Source organism: Diuraphis noxia, unplaced genomic scaffold (assembly GCF_037042655.1).
Source record: "Diuraphis noxia isolate RWA-SAM2 unplaced genomic scaffold, SU_Dnox_SAM2 contig0001, whole genome shotgun sequence".
Lineage (NCBI taxonomy): Eukaryota > Metazoa > Arthropoda > Insecta > Hemiptera > Aphididae > Diuraphis > Diuraphis noxia.
Genome location: NW_028301711.1, coordinates 29943336 through 29967221, shown reverse-complemented (window position 1 = coordinate 29967221; position 23886 = coordinate 29943336). Strand labels below are relative to the sequence as shown.

Below are 23886 nucleotides of genomic sequence, written 5' to 3'. Positions count from 1 at the left end.
AAATAATCATACTAATCTGCTTTTTGGTCACTGTTCAATTTTCATGTATCGATTCAATAATGAATAATAATAACTATACGTCTATACTTACGTAATAGTGCACATGGCTTCATTATTATATAGTTAAAAATGGATATACGTAATAGGGGAAAGTTATTTTCTCCGTTTATAAAATATGTCTATGTATGGTAATATTGTTATATGTATCTATAATCAAACGCTTTTGTGTTTTTTTTTTTCAGTCGTCGTATCAGTATGCTTCTGCTCATCCGTCTCTATCGTCCAAATTGAAGGAAAATTCAACATGGTCACCTATGTGGCAAGTATTGTTTCCGGTGTGAGTTTGTTGGTGCTTTGCTATTCATTATCCCGACAACCACAGTCTACAAATCGGCCAACATTCCATGTAATTATGTATTATTTTTGATTCACGGTTGTCAATTGGACGGGGGCGGGAATGGGTTTTATTATAATATATTCTATTGTCTTTTATGGCTATTGTATCTTTCACTATGAATAACATAACGGGAAGTGTAATATAGTACATAAATATATAATTATATACATTAGGATTAACCATTTCCGATAAATTGGGGTATCATAATATAAATGAGATTTTATTTCAAATTTGCAATTACCTACCTACAAATTTAGATTTGAACGGGAAAACGAAATTTAATTTCGGTATTTGATGATATATCTGACGAATATCTGATCCATCACAGTTCTTAAATTTTTAATGTCTATTCATATATCTAATATAATATTTATATTTTATACAAATGTTATACAAAACACTAGATACTCATCATGTCTGTAGTCTGTGTCATAATTTATAAGATACAATCTCATGTCTATGATTTCGAATTAGTTTTTATTTCTTCTCTATAGGTATTTTTCCGGGGGGGTGGGAAGGGGAGGTTAGAGGGTAAGGTTGACATGTAATGAAAAAGTTTGATGGTGGGTTATAAGTGGCCCAAGTTAGGTTAGGTTAATCAAGGACGCAATCCTAAACGATTGTGTCAGGACAATACATGGGTGGAACCACATCTTAGTCGAACATTTTTTTGGCTGATATTATTTTAGCCGTTAATGGTTTCAGCTAATATGAGGAGATATAATATTTTGAATAAGTTAGTAAAAATAAGAATATGTTCTCTCTTTGTAAGAGAGAGTTTATATTTATTTATTTATTTATATATCCGTTCTCATACATAATAATAAAAGTTATGAAAAAAATATGGACTGTAATATGTAAAAAATTGAATTTATATGTATATCATGGTTGCAAATGAATCATCGTTCATTAATGAACAATATTGTGTTTATATTACCTATATTGTGTATAATGTGTATACTAGTCATAACTGAACGTCTTCTGGGTCAAAATGCCATTTTATAATTGAAAATATTGATATAAAAAGGCACGTGTCACATGGCACGTGCTGGAGCAATGAATAGTTAGATAACAAATTTGTTCAATTTCGTTTTTAAGGGTCGTTATGTGATTTATCTTTAAACTACATACATTTTACTAAGAAATCGCCCTAATAAAATGAAATATGGCACGTGAAGCTGTTGTTGTGAACTAATGAATCCACGAATATAGAAATACCAAATTTGTATTATATAAGCAACTTTATTAAATAAAATATTATTAAGCGGACTGCTCACCACGTGAGTTTCCAATTAGACACAGTTTTCTATATTCAGTGCATTATATATGTTATTTTGTAGAAGGATAAACACATCGAATCGTGACAAACACAAATAAGGAACAAAAATAGAATAAAATAAAAATAAAACATCAACCATAATTTTACTCTAATTAGGTAATTTAAAGGGTATATAGACTTGATATGGCCTTATTATAGTAATATAACAACAAATTGAGCAATTAACATACGGTACCGACAGTGCTTGAATTGGAAAAATAAAAGGATAGGACTGATTTAAAAAAAATAACGTTCTTTACAATGATTAAACTTAACCTATATCGTCATCTATTTTAAACAATAGGTAATTGAAATATATTATATAATATACCAATAATGTAGTTAACATTTACAACCAATTATAATAAATATTATTTTACATGACATTTATTAGGCAACGTAACAATTATTAGTTATATAAAAGTATATCATAACATTTCTTTTTAATTAGGTAATTAATCAGAAATTGCGATAATGATAAATGTATAAAATACTTTGACTACTGATTAGGATATTATACTTATATCTTAGCTCGAGCTAATTATCATAAAAAAATCATTAAATTAAATTTTAATATATATTAATATATACAAATACATTATTTAATACAATTCATACAATTATAATATTATTATTACAGAATAATAAAACGTTCCGTCTCCTCGTTATAATAAAAATAATTAGAAGGGTTGTTATCAATATATACATATAAAAAATTGAAGATGAGCTTCGTCCCACTGCTTTCCTCCAATACAAGTTCTAGGTACGGGATTATTCCCAATATATCGTTGTAAATTTGTATTAGAACTATATATTTTGTAATAATTTATATCGACTTTGTTTTTTCAATTTAATAATTCTGTGAAGTTGAAGGCACTAATATTTTGTGTGTTAATAATTGATTTTATTTTATTAAAAGTTACTATTTGAATCACCGATTAGGTAAGTCATAGATATTTAATGAAAATATAAAATACTTAATAGAATTACATAAAAGGTATTGGTTTAGAAATGAATCATAATTATATAGTTAAAATACGATGACAATGTTTTTTTCGATTATAAAAAAAAAAACCTTTAAATCTTTAAATACTACTGCTTAAGTAGGTAGTGATGCAAAACTTAGGTAGGTACTAAGTAAAAACATTTTCTTAAATTTCTAAAGCTTATGATATCATTTTAATGTGAAGTTATAAGAAGAGTACTTACCTTAGTAGGGAACGATTAATATAATATAATTATTCAACTTTTAATGAAAATATTTGACTATTTATTTTACGATATAATTTAAATTTTGAGGTTTTACCTAAAAATATGTAGAGGTAATTACCTATATTATTTTATAGTATGCTAATGTTACTTTTTTTTATTTGTATAGCATCAAAAACTAAGATTATTATCTTGAACAATAATATAATATTACTACCTACATATTAATGAGTTCATTAAATTACTTAGATTGCGTTATACATATGAATGCATTTAAGAAATAAAATAATTTTTTTCTGATGTCTTGAATTGGACTCAGTGCTTCAAAAATGTTTTCTGGAATCTCTAGGTTACTTCTGGTTTCTATGTGGCTTCGACAGTGTATGAGGTGTTTGACTGTGAGAGTTTCTCCGCAAGTTTGGCACAGTGTAAGTTCTTCTCTTCGCATAAGATGTGCTTGGGTTAATCAGAATGGCCTATACGGGATATATTGATTAATGTTACTTTATTTTATTAAAATTGACATAACGATTTACAACCGGGTAAATGAGATCATAAAGAAGTCTAACTTACCTATTTATCGTACAAAATATTATCTGTTAAAATATTTGTCTGCTGTTAAAATATTTATTGGCTATAATAGAGTATAATAACTTAATATTATGTATAATATATACATATAGTACCAGCCTAAACATTTTTAGTTGATTTATTTTTAGATGAGATATTTTTCGACTAAAATACAGTCGGATTATTTATAGCCCCTTCTCCCCCTTGTGTTAACGTTTAATCACCAACTCGTTTTATCTTTATTTCAGGTGCCTTTTGTTCCAGTCGTGCCGTGCCTAAGTGTCGTCCTCAATATCTACCTAATGACGCAACTGGACACTTCCACCTGGATACGATTCACCGTATGGCTGTTCATCGGCTTATTGATTTACCTATTCTACGGACTTCGATACAGCGTAGAACGGTTGAACCAGCGGCGGATGGAGGACGAGACGTATTTGAAGCAGATACGTTATGAAATCCAAGTATATTAGTGCGAGGGGTGTGATGTTGGGAGATTGGGGGGTGGGGGGGGGGTGAAAGTGTTGGAGAGTTTGTGTTTGTATGTTGGGAGGGGGGGGAGAGAGAGATAGACAAATGTGGAAAGTGAGAGTGTGTGTTTAGTGTGTACATAGTGCGTTTACATGAACGTGGTAGAATAATATAGATAATGAAGCGAGAGACTACAATAATTTTGTTGTACAATGCAAGACTCCTAAAATAATATATACACCGTTTTATGCATTTAAAAAAATTGACTTTTTACTACTACTTTCAAAATTTAACGATATAACCTACACAAAATGATCCGAGGACACTTATTTCAAAATATTTCAGTATGTTAATAAAAACACCGTCATCAATGACCATCGTCATCATCATCGGTGGCACTAGTGAATCTCCGCAATTATTAACATTTTGTTTATTTATTTATTTATATGTTTTTTTTTTTTGTCATAACAGTTATATTTTTACGTAAACAACGTTGTATAATTTTATTGAAATACGTGCCTCAAACGTATTGTTTTGCATTTTTTTAAATGTCTCATGTCAAAATACACCTATGACTTTTTTTGTTTAAAATATTATCTATTTGTCCTATTTTTTTTTTTATTTTTATTTATTTATAACATTAATTTTATTATGTACATTTTTGTTTAATATATGAACTAATGACTCGATCAATCAGCTTAAAAATATTTTACCATCAGACAGTTGACTGGAGTATTGGACCTTGCTGTGATATTTATAATTGTCATAGGTATGCAGGTAAATCCAGACTATGACAAATTTGAAGACTAGAAATAACATAGGTATCTAAATAATAAATATTTTAGTATAGGTTGATCATCACTACTTTTATTATACCAATATACTGTTCTATAATTTAACAAATTAGCAGAAATTCCTCTGAATGTTTGTAGTATTTTATTATATTATTGGTATGACTGGCCGATATTATTATTATTATTTTTAAAGGTTATTAGTAAAAGCAAAATTACTCGGGTAATGTATAATTTAAAGATTTTCACGGGCGGTATACCTAATACCTATATCCTTGAAGAGTAATGTGTAAAGGCGAAATCATCCTGGTATTTCTAATTTAGAATTTCGCACTGACAGTTCATATACCAATGGTTAATACCCTTGGAGAGTACTTAAGAAATTCCTCTCGTAGTTCAACAATTTAGCCGAAATTGCATACAGTAATATTAAAATTTATGTATATTTGTCCAACGATGAATTTAAGTGAATGTCTAATATCGATTGAACGGAACACTATTCTCCTGCAGTTGGGGTTTAATCGAATATTATTCGGATATTATCTAATTTATATCTACCAACCATTGATTCCCCTACATTTGAAGAAGGTGATTGATCACACCAACGGTATCGTAATAATTAATTTTCTTGATCACCACTATTGGACCTTCTATTCAGTAGGTACGCATACGTTTATTTACGCTTTATATGGTTAGCTTGAGAAACTGATGATTCAGAATGGGCCTTCCTGCACAAACATATAAGATGAGAGTTAATCGGTGCCTGATTCGTAAACAATCTACTCCGGATAACACTAATTTTACTTTAGACCATAGGTGCAACTACATCCTATCTAACAAAAATATTAATTTAAAATAAGGGGTTTTATACCTAAATCAATAAAGGGATATCACCCTAGTGGCGCCACTGACTATGCCTAGGCCCTGGAAATAGTAAGTTCTTATACGAGAATATAACAGGTAAAAATTGCATACGTTAATACTTACACATGAGCTGTGTAAATTCCTATAAAAATATAAAAATGAGTTATGTAAGTTTCTATGTGGTAAAAAAAGGAACGCATGACGGATGTATGTTCATATAAGATGGAAGAAATGGTTTGAGTAATTTTCTACTCAGAAAAAATTACTTATGCTATCCTAAACCAATTGTACATAGTGTGGACTGCAGAGTAGGTACGTGTTATAATACATTTTTATAGTAATTGTAATACTACTAACAATAATAATAATTATGATGTTTTTATTATCTTTTTAAAACATTGTATATTTTTTTACAATTCTTGATTTATGAAATTTATTATGCTATTTCTACTTTATTACGCATCATCATCAGGTTGATTACATTTAATATAATATTTATAAAAAATTATAATATTCTAAAAAATAATTTAAATATGCAATTTAATAATATGGGTATATATAAGTTTATTTATTATTTATCGTTTATTATAAAAATTATGAATAAACACACCTATACATACTATCATATTCAAATAATAATATAGATAAACGATTAGAGTAGGGACTTAAATAATATATTATTTTTTTGCATGTAGGATCCATGTTTAATTTTTTACCTTTTGGCTGCCAGGTCTCATATAGAAACTTATATTCGTCCCTATGTCTATCGTGGTAAGTTCTTAACTGACTGAACCTTCATAACTAGCTTGTGCTCGTGAAAAAAGGTTCAATCTTTCATTGAGGCGATCAACGTTGTAAATTTTTGATTTTGGTTAAATAAACAATGCTGCATGACTGCATGAGGGATAAGCAGTGTGAAACGGTTTAGTCGTCTCGTGGTGGTGACATAATAGAAAAAATGATATGAGTTACGTCTTACGGTGTACAATTAAAGGTCTCCTGCAAAGATTGAAATTTGTTTTTCGAGTGATATCATCATCACGGTCTAAGTAACACGAATAAAGTTTAATTTATAATCTTCCTTACTACCATTCCATAGGTACCTAGTACATTTGAATCATAAAGAATTCAAATCTATTATTATAATCGGTTTAATGAGTTTAGCATCTATTTTATAATAGTATTAATATTAGTTTTATATTATAGTATTAGTTGATATTCTCGGATAATCTGCTTTATTTCTAAAACATTTAAACAATATCATTTGAATTTTCGTTTCACATTTTTACATCTAACTTAGTGTTAGTGAATATTTTATTTCAGAATATATTTAACATAATAATATAGGTACGAATATGAATATGATAAGTAAGATAGTTGCCAAGATAAAAATATATACATTAGGTATTTAATATGTATATATTTTAAAACTGGAGTTTTTGGATGATCTGATAATCGACAACTTGTTGACGACAAATTATAGTAATCAATAATACTCGCCATAACTGACAAAAATAATTCACATAAAATACACATTTTTTATGGGTCCCCGTTCCATACTTTATGATAATATGATTTGGTGAAAAGAATCTACAACATTCTGATTGATATTGATCAACATGTTATTTTTAATTAAAACAATATTATAACCTAAAATAAATATAACACAATAAATTATTAAACATTAAAATAAAACACTTATATGTTATTACATCGTAATATTTAATAGGTAGTTAATTGCTGATAATATGAGTGTCTATCAAAGCTCAAATCTATGGGATCACAATAAACAACATATACTTAAACGATAATAATATAATAATAATTTTATGTGAAAGCGTAGAGTTGCCAATTTAGCATTCGGAAAAAAACATCTTCTAAACAAACAGTAAACAACAGTACATTCGTATGACTTAAATTCATTGTTATCCAATTGTTGTGTGATCCGGGATTACATTTTTTTTTGAATTTATTTCATACGTCCACGCAAAAAATAAATTACATATTTTAACAAACGATAATATACGATTTACAAATTATTAGGGACTTATATAAAAACAACTGGTATTTTTTTTTTAATGCGAACAAAAATTACATAACTAGCATTTGGGACACGAAATGATAACATCATAAATTATTAAACTAATAAATTAATAAAACCTATATGCGTAAATTGCACGTCTGCAGTTGTATGCATTAGGTATATTGTGAATGTTAATAATGGTTTTAATATAATTTGATAAAAAAAAAAAATTGTAAAATAATATTTGCTGTACATAAAAATGGAAATATACAACTTCAATAAAATGATACATTTTCGATATTTTTATTTTATTTTTTGTTGCACAGTATTTTACAACGGTCTGTATTTTCATTATCTTGATCGTAGATTAATATGTGAAATCTGAAAATTAATTGGTTGTAATTAAGATGAATTCAACATATTTTCATATTATTTCGTGCTCCAAATGTAAACCAAAAGTTCAAATCATAATCGAATGAAATATTATTTTAATTTACATATTGGTAGATTAAAGTTATACTTAGGTAAATTAAGAGCCAAACGTCGTCAATAGAATTCATTAAAAATGAAACTCCAAACTAAAACCTAAAATATCTATAACATACCCTTTTATTATTATTATTTTTTTAGCTTGATAAGAAAAATAAATACTAAAATATAAAAAGTGGAAATATGGAGAACGTAAATATATTTTAAACATATTTTATTATATTTTTGTTTGAACAATAAACTTGATAATTTTATAACATTATTATATTAGGTCTAACTAACAAAAAATAAAAGGCATAGTCCCGGTTTCAAAACTTTTAGAAAACGTAAATGGAAAATGATTTATTTGAATATTCGGTTTGGTCAATAATATCTTGACTCTCGACACACTCACTTTATTCAGAAAAGAATGACAAATTGACTGAAAACGCGGCTGCAACTTGTTCGCCACTGGAATCTTTTGCTTCGACCACGTACTGACCAATATCGTCATGGCCGGCTCTGAGTATTTTCATTCGGTATTTATTGTCGACTTGCATAAATTGGTAAATACTCGAATCCTCGCCAATAGGAACGTTGTCTTTAATCCAAGTAACTATAGTATTACATAAACACAAAATGTCAAAATTATTTAGTATTATACTATTATAACAGTCAGGCTGATAATACGATACAAACTGTCAACGAAAAATAGATGAAATTGGGCAGGGATGAGCTAACTCTTTAACACACTATCAAACATCGTCATAAAATTTATGGTCATTGGAAAATGTTGAGTATTTAGTTTGGTAGGTATGTTATCTTCACAATTTTTCAATTTTCAATTTGAAATATATTTTGATAAATATAATTATGGTCGATAATCATGACTTAAATATTGGATAAACAGCTTAACTAAGCATGTGGTTGGATAGGAAGTTTGGAATCATGTATTATTTATAAATAAATATATGACATTGTGCTATTGTATTTATATTTTAATTTAAAATATTAATATTACTAATTTTGATCAGATTTCTCATCAATCAGTCACAGTCAGCCTAAATGGCCCACATATAAATCATTGAATAGGTAAGTACTGATAAATAAAAATATTATATAAATTATAAATATATGTGGGACTGATATGGAAAAATTATAATTACTCGTATTACTAACCCAGGATCTAAGTGCTTGAAAAGGAAAAGGAGCAATATGTGACTGGAAATTTTAAAATGATTTGCGCTTTAAAAAAAATTAAAATATTAAATTAATTTACAGGCAATCATAATTTTCTAAAAATAATTTACAAGGTAATATTTCATTAGGTATTTTATTTCCTCTAAGGTGGCATATTAAACAAAATTTGTTTACTATGTAGATAGTAGGTATAACCAAGTATCTATAGAATTCCAGCAATCAGTTTCTGGTAGTTAAAGTTTTAAAAATATTAGTGAGTTACATCTCTCCCCTACAAAATAAATTTTTTTTAAGGTATAGTTGCACCTATGTAGGTTAACATGGCATGTCAAACTAATTGGTACCATCATCGACCATTACCCAACAAAATTACAACAGAAACCTGTACGTGTAGCTCTATTATTGCTATTAATGCGATTTCGTTTAAAGTAAACCAAACTATATGGAAACTCGTCAGGTGTGACTTATACCTTTTGTAACCTTTTTCACAAAGTGGTTGGATACCGAAAATTTAATGTTAGTATGTTGGACATGTCATAATGTCAACGCTTACCGTTTGTCGGTTTTCCGAGGATTTCGCATTCTATTTCAACGCTTTCTTTGTCTTGTACGGTCACCGACTTGGGGAAACTTTGGAACGTCATGCCCTTGGGCTTTTCTTTCGCACCTAGAATATATATATTATAAATATGAATACATTATAAACACAAGCTAGTTGATGTATAAAGTCATCAAAGGTACAAGTACAGCTGATTATCTACCAACTGCGAGATCTCGCGATTCTTATCTGACTGTGGATCATTTTTATAAGCCGTTGCGATCATAAACAACAAACATAATAAAATATAATATTTTATTTTATATAATAATTAGTATTATATTTCCAACAAATAATAATTACAAACATCAAAAAAGTAAGACATTTAGTTATTTTTCTATAATTTATAAAGATGCATTTACAGTACGATGGTTTAAAATTACTTTAGGCTAGAATCAGCTTACGAAGAAATTAAAACATTTGAACACTACTTGCTCGCGACGATCGGGGTTCTAATTTCACTAGCCTCACATTAAATAAACTTTTGTAAGTAGATAGTTTTTCAATATTTGTTTAATAATGTGTAATATTGCATTATACAAATTTAATATTTATGGACTGAACAAAAACTATTTCACACCATTGGATCTTAATAATAATTGAATTGTGCCTTTAATAGTCCTAATGTATTTGGTGGTTTGGCTACACGATAGTTGGTAACGTAACACCATTTTGTAACGACATTTCAATATTATTTTTGTAATACATGGTAAAGATACTTGCCTAGAACGAAGATCGAACAACTGCTGAATGCTTCGCCGGCGTCGTTAAACGCTTCGCAAGTATATGTGCCGGAATCTTCAGGGAAAATTTCAGCAATTTTCAGGGTGTAAACGTTGGCCACGTTGGTGTAGTCAAAATCTTTACTGGGTTTTATTTCCTTGTGGTTATGAAGCCATACTACATCGAATTTATTGGCTCCTATAGAGGAAATATATTGGAAGATAAAATCAAAGTTACTTAAAATATTTGATATTATATATCTAAAAATTATATTAAAATAAATTTGAATTTTTATTGTTTTATTGCTAGGTCAATTGGGTATTCATATTTACCGATGATTTGACATTGGAGTGTCACTGCGTCACCGTCGGTCACTGTAGCTGATGTCAGATGGCTGGCAATTACTGGAGGTGAGTCATTTTGGCTTTTGTTTTTAGATACATCCACAGCTGCAATTATCCACGAAAGGACGAAGTGAAAAATCGTTGTCATAATATTATGTTTTAGGTGTGTTCAATTAATTATTTCTGTCAATCACGTTGCAGACTACAGAATGCATAATACGTTCATTGCGTGTTAGTCAGTGGGTACTACTAACCTAATAAATATTATTTTATTTTGATCGTTTTATATTTTTAGAATGCATTAAATTAAAATAAATTATTAAATTGCCACATATATGCATAATGATTTCAAACAACACAATAATTGTGTTTATAAAAATTAATATCATTATAAACATCAGGAAGCTAGGTATTGATTTATTTTAATGTTCAGGTATTTAATATTTATTCATTTCAGACAACTTTATGCATATTAAAATAATTTAATGATTTGTCCATAGTCGAAAAAAAACAGCATTATTGAATAATTATTGTAATTTTTCTATTCATATTATAATTGAATGCCACATGTAATATTTTGATTATATTTTTGAGGTAAAGAAATAATTCCTGTATCGTTGGGGATTTCAAAACATACGAAAATGTATTGTATTTACCTATTTTATTTTTATATTATTTTTTATGAAATATTCAACGTGAAAATGCATAATAAAATACGATAATATGTTTTATTTTTGAGCAAGTCGACAGCTGACAAGTATACATAGGTATTCTGAGTAGTAGTTGTTTCATATTTTCACTACTTCAGCACGGTTTATTAAAAACTGGAGTTAGTATAAAATAATCATTCGTTCAAGAAACACTTCCAAAGGGAGTATGTAAATAGTGTTCAATATTAATATGGGATTTTGTACCTTTAACTGTGAGTTTACAACTTGATTCTTTGGTTCCTAACGAGTTGGTAGCTTTACAGATATATTCTCCGGCATCTTCGGGGAATACTTCATTGATCTTCAACGTTGCCAATCGGTTTTTGTATTTAAGATCCAAGACGTTAGATGAACTGATAATCTATAAAGAATAACAATAGATTTAGTAATAAAAAAAAAGAATCTATGGTTTTATATACTGAAATTTTAATTTAAAATGAAATGAGCATAATATAGTATGCTTGTTTCCTCATTGAATATTTCAAATTTTAATATTAAGTCATACATTTAGTCGATTTGTGTGTGCACTGCATTATATCATGCATTATATTATATATTTTATAATCGGGTATATACTTAAAAAAAAGCAAAAACAAAGAAATATAATTTTGAATTTGTTTCTTATTATATTTGTTGTCTATATGACGTATTGTTTTTTTTTTTAATCAAGCATCAATATTAACTTATATTACATTATATATTGTCATCATAGTATAATATTGTTTTAAAATTATAACATGAATCACACAGAATTTTAATCAAGTTTTTTACTTGTTAAATCACTTATAATAGCTGTAATTGGTTTTTAATCATTTAAAATATAAAAATGTACAGAAAGTCTTAAAACATTAGAATGAAAAAAAAGTGTAGACACATAATAATATACCTGCCTACCTCCAAAACAGCCAATCGTACGAATTTATTTCCATAATAACTATGACCCTATAATATTCTTACATTCCGGTAAAACGTTTGTTTAATATTTTTTTTTTTTAGTATAAAATAATACAATTAATATTAATATAATTTATTGTATTAGGTAATACATAATCATCTTATATTGTAATTGGACATTTATTATAAGTATATTGTCTACCCTAGTAAATACTTATATCGCTGTTTTATTTTAAACTTACCTTTCCATTCTTTAGCCAAGTGATTTGTGGCTCTGGGTCACCGGTTACTTTACAAGTAAGTTCTAATGACTGTCCGTCATTAACAGAGGTATCGAGTAAGCGAGTAGAAAAGTCTGGAGGGCACATGGCTTCGTCGGGTGATACTAAAATATAATAAAAATTAAAATAAATATTTTAGGGATTAGGTAAATAAAAAGGAAACAAATTCTAATATGTTAGGAATTACATCTCAATTCTTTTGTAGAGCTACGGGATCTCGACGGACTTCCAACCGCGTTTAGTTTATTGCCGTATTTTTTAACGCTCTTCCTGTCAGTAGAGGTAATGGTCTGAAATAAATGAAAACAGCAAGATATTAAAGCCAACATTTAATAAAAATTATTATCGGATAAAAATCTTTTCTTTATGGAAGCAGCTGAAATATTCAAAGCTTAACATAATTTATGACTGTGCCCACACTAAAATGCCTACCAAAACCGATTCCACTACGTACCTATATAATAATCCTCAAATGATTACGATATAATTTTATTTAAGTTAGGAGTACAATTAATTATTAGTTAATAATATAATAATAGTTTTCGATTTTCGTTTTAACGATTTGACCCTAATGTTGGCCGTAAAACTCGAGGATTAATATTACCGTGTCGCTGATTTTCGTTGATGTGTTTGTGGTGATGGATTGGTTTGAAGACACTGAACTGCTTCCGTGCACGTTGGAAGTGATGGCGGTGCGCTTGGTGATGACCGTTGGAGCGGGTCTGAAATGATGCTGATCAACGTACCTGCGATCTATATAATCAGGAGGGGAAAAAATTAAAAACTGTAAAAAATTATCATTATAATCTTGGCCAGTGCTTTCATCGATATCCGGGTGTTTTCCACACGTCGTGTTTGATTACAAACAACCAACGATACCACAATTATTTAGGTATATATAGGTGGGTAAGTATAATTATATATAATAATATATTAATACTATGAATACTGATTGAGCTGTAAAATACTGTACCTGCGTGAAGTAAATTATGCGATAACTCTGCCTGTTCTTGGCTTTGTTCGATACCTATATTGATAGAACAGCAGAAATAGAAGTGTATTAGACGAACGGCGTAATAGGTTTTGTATTGTTAATGCGATATAATATTGCAATGATGATATAAGCAGAAGATAGATTTATTTGACCGTGCTTGTACAGTCACAGGACGGATATGGTATGAAGTATTTCGATAGGTGTTATAGGTATAACTATATAAGTATAGTATGGTAAATGTTATAGGTGTTAGTTGATTTGCCATGGTGTATGTTGGTATGTATCTTCTAGGTCGGTAAAAGACTTTTGGTTATGTTGCATACACTTATACCACACTATGTACCACGTGCAGGATAGCTCAAATAACTGTAAGGTTGACGGTTTTTTTAGGCCTGCGTGGTTATAACAATTAATCGATCATCCATATGATTAATCGGTTATATCGGTGATTTTTTAATAGTTTAAAACACCAATTAATTGATTTTACAATTAAATCGATTAATATCGATCTATCGATAAATTATTAATTGATTAATTTGAATAAATGACTATAAATTTGATAAGTTATCATACGTTTATTGGGTTAATCAAGTTAAAATTGAAGCCGCTAAAATATACGTAGAAGGTATAACCTTAGCTGTGTAAAATTATTAAAACGTTGGTTATATTGTTTCTTAGCAAATGATTATAAGAGATTTATGATATTTCGATTTTAGGTAGTCCTATAATAGTTCTATACCTATACTCCTATTTTAAACAGTTCCCTTGTTTTTTTTTTTTAAATTTATATATGATATTAGGTACTTATGTCTTAATAGACTTATTTATTTATTTTGTCATGTACAACCAGTTAACAGAGAATAATAAATAAAGATAATAATAAAAATTGTAATTTTGACTATCCAATATCCAATTATATTAGGGCAATATAATTTACTACCATGTTATTTATTTTCGAATTAATCTGTTATTTTTAACTCAATTTATTGTTGAATTATTATGAAATTAATGTATTATTTAGAAATCGATTGTGTCAGATAATAATCGCGCAGGCCTAGGGTTTTTTACTGATTCTAAACACAACACTGGCTCTCGATATTATACCATCAACCCTAAATAGTTATAGTTTGTTAGTGTTCGGGATGTGCATCGCTTAATGGTAGCAGAAAAATAACGCAAAGCAGCAAGAAGAAAAATAATTACCAACGAGTAAATACTACAGAATCAAAACGTAAGTTCTTGCTAAATTTTATAGATTTATTAAGAATTGTAAAACTCGCAACGGCTGTATTGACAATTGGCGAGACACTTACATAGATACATATCTAATATTAAATAATGTATTATTGTCCGTTAATTAACTAAGTAGGTATACACTGTACCCATATAAAGTGCGTAAGAATTTTTAGGTAATGATTAAATACGTTAACAACAAATTACAAGACTATATGAATAGTGAAGTATTGGCCTTGCATTTAAATAACAATGCCATGTCAAATCAGGTTATAATAAATATTTTAACTGTTTAAAATAATATTACTATGTTATTTTTATTTTGTAGTACAAATAAAACAATTACAAATCTTTAATTTTTCAAATTTTTATAAATATTATATTAGTTACATCAATAAAATTTAACTTGGTTAGTTGGTAGTTATACTTGATAGTACAATTTTATAAAAAACAAAATAGGTATCCTGTAATTAAATAAAATGATTAAATCGTTTTTAGGCAAGCCTTATAAAAGACAAGTATATAATATTATCATTGCCATTTATTCAAATACCTATTAATTTTTTTTTTCCAAACGTTAAAATTGTATTCTAGCAATTACAGACATTATTCTTTATAATATTATACTTATTAGTAGGTCACAGTTGGTCAATTGTTTTGGTCGAAAAACACTCATGCGTAAAACCTATCCAACGCATTTGAAAAAAATAAGATCAATCACAATCTAGTTTACGCTATCGTAACTATTTAATATACTTATAAACAAATTTAGTTGGTAATTTTTCATGAAATATAGTTTGTAAAATTAGAACATAATTATTTTTGTATAATTGATAATTGATAATTGCAATTGATTTTTATATCTAAAAACTACCTATGTATTTAGTCAAAATAATGTCTAAAAATTAGAAACATCTAATTGAAATGATTGTATAAAATCCTTTAATTAATTCTATAGAAATATCTGAAATCTCCGGAATTGGCATTGTTATTTCAGAAAAAATTATTCAAATATATTTTGTTCAATAAATTATAATTATTATACTTTTTTATAATTTAAGAAATTGTCATAATTTTTTTACAATATAATATAATTCACTTCAATAATAAACTTTCAATTGAATTACCTTATGAATAATAATATTAATTTAAATTATCATAAATAGTTATTTAATGTTAATATCATTTAATTTTTAGTAATCATTACCTTCTACAATCACTACGCAGCTGGTTTCATCTGTACCATGTACATTGGTGGCGACACAGCGATATTTGCCTGAATCTTCAGGCTTGCAGTCGATGATTTCCAGTGTAATTACACCGTCTGTGTGGGTTATGGTATAATCACGTTTAGATAATTCTTTGGTTCCTCTAAACCATTGTATCTTGTTTAAACATAACAAAAAAATTTATAAAGTTGCTGTTTCTCACAGGTCGTAAATTAAATCAAACATAAGTACATACAGTTGGTATTGGTGTGCCACTCAAACAGCATAGTAATTTGCAAGTTTGATGTATTTGTATGACGCGAGGTCGTAACAAGAAGGTGAAATTTGGTGCACTCTCCTTCTCTTCGATGTAATATGTGTTAGCAAGCGGTTCTCGTCTTCTGACTTGTTGGACTTCATGTCTGTATACCGGCGCTGCTTTTGGTAAAGCTATTAAAAATATAATAGGCATGCCAAAGTCAGTTTTGAATAATTATTATTTAACAATAGGTATGAATATTATTTTTAAGTAGGTTTTGTTATGTAGGTGTTAAAATTTACAAATTGATAGTTAAAATGGAGAACATTTTTAGACACCGAGTTATTCATTTAAATTGTTTACATACGTTGTACGTTGAGGAATACAACTTCTTCCCTATAGCCATAGGTATTTTCCGCTCTAATTATATATTCTCCTCTGTCATCAAGTTTAGCTCTGTTGATGATGAACGTGTAATCTTCACCAGCATATCGCTTCATAAACTTAACACTTTGTCTCAACTCTTCATTATTGTGGAACCATGACAATGTTGGTTGTGCTACAGCAATAACACGGCAGTAGAACTTGACACTTTGTCCTTCGTAGCAGAATGCACTTTGAGGCTTTATGACGAATCGCGGAGCAGCTTGTCGTCGATCTATACGTTTCAATACGTTAGTATTATTTCATAAAATATTGAAACTAAAATATAAAATCTTACCAAACGAGCTTTCGTAAATTTTATATTTCTCTACCATAAGCTTTCTGAGAGCACTGTATTCGGATATTCTTCCAAGTGGTAAAGCAAATGAATCCCAGTCACTGTATTTTTTGCGAATTTGATCTCTGATTTTCGTGTAATTGGATGAGTTGAGTACAGCTGTACGATCAGAGTGGTCTCCCATCAACCATGGATGGATTAAACACTCATGAGCTGTCATTCGTTTTCTTAAATAAACAAAAGATACAATTTTATTTTGTTTAGTATTTTATTAGTATTTATATTAGGCAAAATATAACTACAATACACATACTCTTTATTTTTAATCAGAAGTCGTCTAATAAAATCTTTCCCTTCGTCTGAAACTATATTAAATGTATCTTCATCGAAATCCCAGTCACAAGCTTTTACGTTTTTAAGTGTTTCAACGTCATTTTCTCCTGCGAATGGGGACAGCCCACTCAAACTATAAATAAAATAAAATCATAATTAAAAAAAAAAAAAAAAACAGTTATAAATTATAAATTAATATTAAAGTAAATTTATAAGTTTTTTTTATCAGTGAAAAATAGATTTCGCAAAAACTTACAGAACATATGCTAAGACACCAACAGCCCACATGTCTGTATAAAAACCGACTGGTTCTCTTTCGACTATTTCTGGAGCTGCAAACTCGGCAGTTCCCGTCGATATTTTAACGATTTCGTTAGGATCCAACTTAGTTGCCAACCCAAAGTCAATAAGTTTTACATTTGAGCTCTTCTTTGTCTGGCACATTATATTTTCTGGTTTGATATCCAAATGAATAATATTTCTTTCATGCATATGTTTAATAGCTTCACATATTTGTCGCATATAATTAATTACTTCTGCTTCGGACATTGAATATCCTTCTGACGTGATCCTTTCGAATAATTCTCCTCCGGACAAACTAAAAAATATTGGAATGAGTTAATTGATGTTTCATAAAGTCTAAGGATTTGTACAGTACAATTCGAATATTAAAACCATTTCATCATCATCTTCGAAAGCGTCGTGCAAATTGATCAGTTTCGGATGGTGAAGTTGGTTCATTATATCAATTTCTTTTTTAATTAATTCCTTTTCGACATTATGTGCAACTGGTATGAATTTAGCAGCAAAAATATTTCCAGTCTTACGTTCCCGACAGCGGTGTACTACTCCAAATGCACCAGTTCCGATTTCTTCTAATATGTCGTAATAATCATATACGGACTGTGATTTTATATCTACTGGTTGTGGTATATATTTTGAATAAATGTCGAAAACTATAACATATTGAAAATTAGTTAAAATGGGAAGAAAATATTTAATGAATTGTTTATTGCTTACCATATTGGTCATAATCTTTAATATTACCATCTGATTTTCCTCTTATTTTTTTGCCAGTTTCATCAACTATATAATATACACACAGAGTTAAAGATTTTCACTTTTTTTTTTGTAGTATCGGAAAATAGAAATAATTTTACCTTCGTAACGTTTAGTTTTTTGTGGTTTTTTCAATAACTCCTTTGTCTTAACAATTGGTGATACTTCACTAGGTTTACTTCTACCATACACATTTTCAGCGTACACTCTAAATTCATATTCATGTCCCGGACTTAGGCCAGTTATTGCTGTTGAAGTGAATCTTTAAAAAAGAAGAAAATAAATTGGTTATATTTTATTATAAAATAATATTTCCGTATATGTTACTAAATTTAACCACCTAGTATTTCCAACACGAATCCAACTGCTCATTGGTATTTCTCTTTTTTCAATAAGATAGTTGGTAATATTAGATCCCCCATCCCATGTAGGCGCACTCCAGTTTAGAATCAGTGAATCTTGACCAATATCTTCAATTGATAAGCTGAATGGCGGATCGGGATGATCTTAAAATATGAATATAATAAATAATACATTATTTTTATTAAATTACATATATTATAGATTAAAAAGAACTTTATATTCTTACCACTGATTTGAATTTTGATAATTGCGCTGTCCACCCCCAAATCATTTTCTGCTAGAACTCTGTATGGAGAACTATCGTACTTGCTAACATCTCTTATTGTCAGGATAGCATGTCTTTCCTGTAAAATAAAATATTTTTGTTTGTAGGAGATCTACGTAATGAATTTAATTACAATTAGGTAAATATATCTTACAGAAACTTCAACAGCAAAATGACTTCCAGACTCAATTACTTCATTTTCACGGTACCACTTAATTTTAGGCTTAGGGAAACCAGTGAAAGGAATTTTAATAACGACATTTTCACCTTTATCAAAGAATGCTGTATCTCTAAATCGAGGTGGTACGTTCAACTTTGGAGGTGCTAAATAATTTAAATAAAACATTTACAACATAATTGTATTTATATATATAAAATATAAATATAAATGAATTAGAACATACTCATTATTAGTAGTTCTCCTCGAGTTGACTTAATCCCACCCTTATTGCTAGCTCTACATACATATTCGTCTGAATCTGCACCGTATACTCCGTTTATAATAAGGATGTGTGAGTCTCCTTCATTAAACATATGGTGCCGGGCACTCGGTGTGATTTCTCGAGCTCCCTTATACCTAAGTTAAGCATATAATATAATATGTAATTTATCAAGTTATTTAAAAACAAAAACTAACCAAGTAATTGTGGGTTTAGGAACACCAGTAATAACACATTGGAATTGAGCATTTTGGTTCTGGATTGCTTGGACTTTACCAAGAGGTTTGATTATTTCAGGAGGTTGAGCAGCTGTGAAAAACATAAATAACTTATATTTGTCACTGTTTATATAAAGATAATACAAATATATGTTTATATATAGGTATGTGTATTTACTTAATGGATCTTTTATGGTAACGGTATTTGATGCTTGGCTAGGTAAACTTAAACCAGCTTCATTTTGTGCGAAAACTCGGAACACATATTGGCGTCCTTCAATGAGATTTGAAATGTTTATTTGTGTTGTAACACAAATAGCGGCATTCACTCTCTGCCATGTTTCTGAGTCAATTTCACGTTTGTCAATCAAATATCCTTGAATTCTGGAGCCACCATCATCGATTGGTTTTTCCCAGCTGAGGTTCACAAAGTCTCCACCAATCTCAGTTACAGTAGGAATTCCAGGCGGTGATGGTTTATCTAAGTATGGTTAAAAATCATTTATTTTAGTGTTAATTCTAAGATGTTTGAAAATGTATTTTATCTTACCATAAGGTGATTTAGCTTTAATTGGATTAACTCCTTCTAACGGAGGACTAAGTCCATTGTCATTAACAGCAATAATTCTAAAAACGTATTCGTTTCCTTCAGTTAGCCCTTGTACAAGGAAATGTGTATCCTTGCATGTGGTAGAAATACATATCCAATGGTTTGAGGTAATATCTCTACGCTCAACAATATAATGAGTTATTTTAAGACCTCCGTCATATTTTGGTGTATTCCATGAAAGCGAACACGTATGTTTGGTTATTTCTGAAACTCCCAAAGGTCCAATTGGTGGTCCGGGATAGCCTGTGTATTTAAATTAGTAAATTAAGTATATTTAAATATATTTTTTATTAGATTTATTATTATTACCAGATATATTTATGGTAAAGGATCCAGAAGTGTTTCCACTGGGATTTCGAAGAGTCACTGTATAATCAGAAGCATCGTTCTTCTTTGCTTCTTTCAAAAATACAATTACATAATCGTCGAATATAGTAAATTTAAAGTGATCATTTTGGGAAATATTCGTGCCATTCTTTTCTAAAACAACATCTTCTAATGGATCTCCACTGTAGAATATTTTAATTTTACTATTTTCTCCTTCAGGAACGTTAATTGAGTTTGGCATACGTTCAATTTTGGGTGGATCTAAATATTGATCATAAATAAAATAGATTTTTTATGAAATTGCAATAAATTAATTAATTTAAAAATATATTTATGTACTTACGTCCAATTTTAACTCGCGATGATGTTGTGACAAATCCTACAGGATTATATGATTCGCAAGTATAATCACCATCATCAATTTCTGATACTTCAGGGAAATGTAATTGGAAAACTCCGTTTGCAGATTCACATTTGTATCGTCCACCCGATATAATTTCACGTCCATTCTTTAGCCATTTTGCATTTGGCATAGGTTTACCAACAGCTTCACAACGTAATGTGATCGTTTTGCCGAATTGAACTATTTTATTGGTGAGTGGTACAATAAATTCTGGTTTTTCTCCACCTTCAAACTCACATATTTTAACTGGTGTGGTACACGTGCTAGGTTCACTTTTACCAACTATATTTAAAGCGAATACTCTAAACTCATAGTCAGCGCCCTCGATCAAATTCATAGCAGTGAATTTACAGTCGAACACAGAGTAATCATTGCACTTCACCCAGACATTATTTCCTACTTGCCTCTTTTCTATTGAGTATCCTGTTATTTTGCTACCACCATCAGATATTGGTGGCTCCCATTTCAAATCAGCATATGTCCTACCCACCTTAAGTACAGTCGGAGTACCGGGTTTCGATGGAGGCTTGGCTTTGCCTTTCAACCGGAAGTTAGGTGTAGGAGTAGAAGGTTTACTGAAGCCAGCAGCGTTCTTAGCTAGTACACGGAATTCGTAATCATGTTCATTCAATAGATTATGAATGACGTAAAGTGGTTCTTTTACAACGTAATCATTGGCTGTGCGCCAATTTCCACCTTCGGTAATATCTTTGAACTCAATTTTGTATCCTTGAATTTTCGCTCCTCCGTCGTGTACGGGTCTTTCCCACATTAGTGTTGCTTTTATTTCATCCCATTCTAAAATTTGTGGATGGCCTGGTGGATCGGGCACCGTGAATGGGAATTTGGCTGTTATGACAGAATCCATTTCGATCGGTTCTGATATTCCATATTGATTTTCTGCTCGGACACGGAAATTGTATTTTTTGTTTGGTTCTAAACCAATGACATCATAGTGACACGGACGAACAAAACTACTTAGTTTCGACCACAACTACAGTAAAAATGTATTCAATTAATTCAATATAAATAGTTATACTGTTATAGTTAGGTATTAAAAATACATACACCACTTGAGACTTCATATTTTTCAATGATATAGTTTGTAATTGGTGAACCACCATCGTCTAAAGGTGGCTTCCAAGATAATAAGCAAGTTTCTGGAGTTAAATCCGTAACTTCTAATGGTCCATGTGGTGGTAATGGTTTGTCTTTAAACATGATTTTTCACATTATGTTAGTAAATTGTAATGAATAATTTATAATTTTAATTAATGGATCTTATAAATGTTGTTTTTTGAAAACTTACCAACAACAAGAACTTTACATGATGCGGAATCGGCACCAATATTGTTGACTAAGTGAATAGTGTAACCTCCAGTGTCAGTTTTACGTTTCGCACATTTATTTTTAAACACAGTTTCATTTGCTGATGTCTCAAATTTAATTCTTGAATCGGGTATAACTTCTTCTCCATTTATACTCCATACAGGTTTTGGTAAAGGACTTCCAGTAAATGGAACCGTGATAGTGAATTCTTCACCAGCAATCACAGTCATGTCCCTTATACTTAGGTCACTCGTTATTTTTGGTGCGGCTAAGATACAAATAAACGTTAATGACAATACATACGTTTATTGGTAGTTAAAGTATTAAAATAAATCTTTACATGCAGGTGGACAACATCTAATGGCATCAGAAGATGAACTCCATGGACCTTGACCAGCTGCGTTTAATGCGGAAACCCTGAACTCATACTCATGGTTTTCAATTAAATTATGAATTCTAAAAGTTAAAATTAAAACTTATTGTTATAACTGTAGTATTTTCTATTCAAATTAAAACATTTGGATTTTTTCATACTTAAATGTCGTATCAAGAATTATGGCATGCGATGCTTTTGTCCACTTGTCTTCACTTATTAATCGTTTTTCTATCATGTAGCCGGTGATTGGTGATCCACCATCATTTCTAGGCTTGGCCCAACTAATTGTAATAGAGTCTTCAGATGTGTCTACACCTTTTGGAATTCCTGGTGCACCAGGTACGTCTGTAATAATATACCCCATTAAATGTATTATATATTATATATATGTAAAAATAAAATGGGAATATAATTTGAAAATACCAAATGGATGTCTTGCAGTAATTGGGTCAACGGTAATAGCTGGGTCAGATACACCATATTTATTTTCAGCCATAACACGGAATTGGTATGTTTTCCCAACAATAAGATTACGAGCTTTACATTGTTGTGACGCAACATAGTTGCTGACCTGAAAATAAGTACAAATTGTTGAAATAAAAATTCTAAATAATAACTAAATACTATTCAATAATAAAATAATATAATATAAATTACAATTTTAAATTAATCAAATAAAAAATAAATGTTATTATACGCAATATGATTATTAACATAATTTTAATTTTGATAGTAATTTTCATTTAAAACAAAACAGAATACAGTGTTAAAATGAAAGACACATTTTGTTATAGATTAAAATTCCACACCATTATTTTTCATTTATTTTTCAATGCATTATTTTAGGCCATCTATTTATTCTAGCTCTAAATTCCTACAAGAACCAA

General features: G+C 29.4%; 2 protein-coding genes across 19 annotated transcripts in view; one reads left to right on the top strand and one right to left on the bottom strand.

Annotated features, from left to right (window-relative positions):
* Positions 1 to 4014, top strand: part of LOC107163895 (high affinity cationic amino acid transporter 1-like) — a 28138-nt gene extending 24124 nt beyond the window's left edge. The window contains exons 12-13 of the mRNA XM_015511525.2: positions 243 to 406; positions 3743 to 4014. Of these exons, the coding sequence (XP_015367011.2) occupies positions 243 to 406; positions 3743 to 3967 (389 nt within the window). The 3' untranslated portion in view covers positions 3968 to 4014. The remainder of the gene's footprint in view (positions 1 to 242; positions 407 to 3742) is intronic.
* A 3210-nt stretch (positions 4015 to 7224) lies between these two features.
* bt (projectin protein bent) overlaps positions 7225 to 23886 on the bottom strand; it is an 83973-nt gene continuing 67311 nt past the window's right edge. For 17 of the 18 annotated variants that reach the window (XM_015511508.2, XM_015511510.2, XM_015511511.2 and 14 more), the window contains 33 exons: positions 23423 to 23570; positions 23158 to 23344; positions 22964 to 23079; positions 22604 to 22891; positions 22363 to 22505; positions 21235 to 22288; positions 20874 to 21152; positions 20505 to 20807; positions 20133 to 20435; positions 19934 to 20045; positions 19701 to 19873; positions 19451 to 19620; positions 19258 to 19375; positions 19009 to 19174; positions 18770 to 18930; positions 18630 to 18695; positions 18268 to 18565; positions 17866 to 18207; positions 17590 to 17742; positions 17277 to 17503; positions 16923 to 17213; positions 16553 to 16746; positions 16296 to 16473; positions 13835 to 13888; positions 13466 to 13614; positions 13049 to 13151; positions 12823 to 12965; positions 11891 to 12047; positions 10965 to 11081; positions 10633 to 10830; positions 9865 to 9978; positions 8527 to 8727; positions 7225 to 8024 (listed from right to left, as the gene is read on the bottom strand). In XM_015511508.2, the coding sequence (XP_015366994.2) occupies positions 8528 to 8727; positions 9865 to 9978; positions 10633 to 10830; positions 10965 to 11081; positions 11891 to 12047; positions 12823 to 12965; positions 13049 to 13151; positions 13466 to 13614; positions 13835 to 13888; positions 16296 to 16473; positions 16553 to 16746; positions 16923 to 17213; positions 17277 to 17503; positions 17590 to 17742; positions 17866 to 18207; positions 18268 to 18565; positions 18630 to 18695; positions 18770 to 18930; positions 19009 to 19174; positions 19258 to 19375; positions 19451 to 19620; positions 19701 to 19873; positions 19934 to 20045; positions 20133 to 20435; positions 20505 to 20807; positions 20874 to 21152; positions 21235 to 22288; positions 22363 to 22505; positions 22604 to 22891; positions 22964 to 23079; positions 23158 to 23344; positions 23423 to 23570 (6705 nt within the window). In that variant the 3' untranslated portion in view covers positions 7225 to 8024; position 8527. The remainder of the gene's footprint in view (positions 8025 to 8526; positions 8728 to 9864; positions 9979 to 10632; positions 10831 to 10964; positions 11082 to 11890; positions 12048 to 12822; positions 12966 to 13048; positions 13152 to 13465; positions 13615 to 13834; positions 13889 to 16295; positions 16474 to 16552; positions 16747 to 16922; positions 17214 to 17276; positions 17504 to 17589; positions 17743 to 17865; positions 18208 to 18267; positions 18566 to 18629; positions 18696 to 18769; positions 18931 to 19008; positions 19175 to 19257; positions 19376 to 19450; positions 19621 to 19700; positions 19874 to 19933; positions 20046 to 20132; positions 20436 to 20504; positions 20808 to 20873; positions 21153 to 21234; positions 22289 to 22362; positions 22506 to 22603; positions 22892 to 22963; positions 23080 to 23157; positions 23345 to 23422; positions 23571 to 23886) is intronic. The other variant, XM_089220044.1, reaches the window with a different exon arrangement.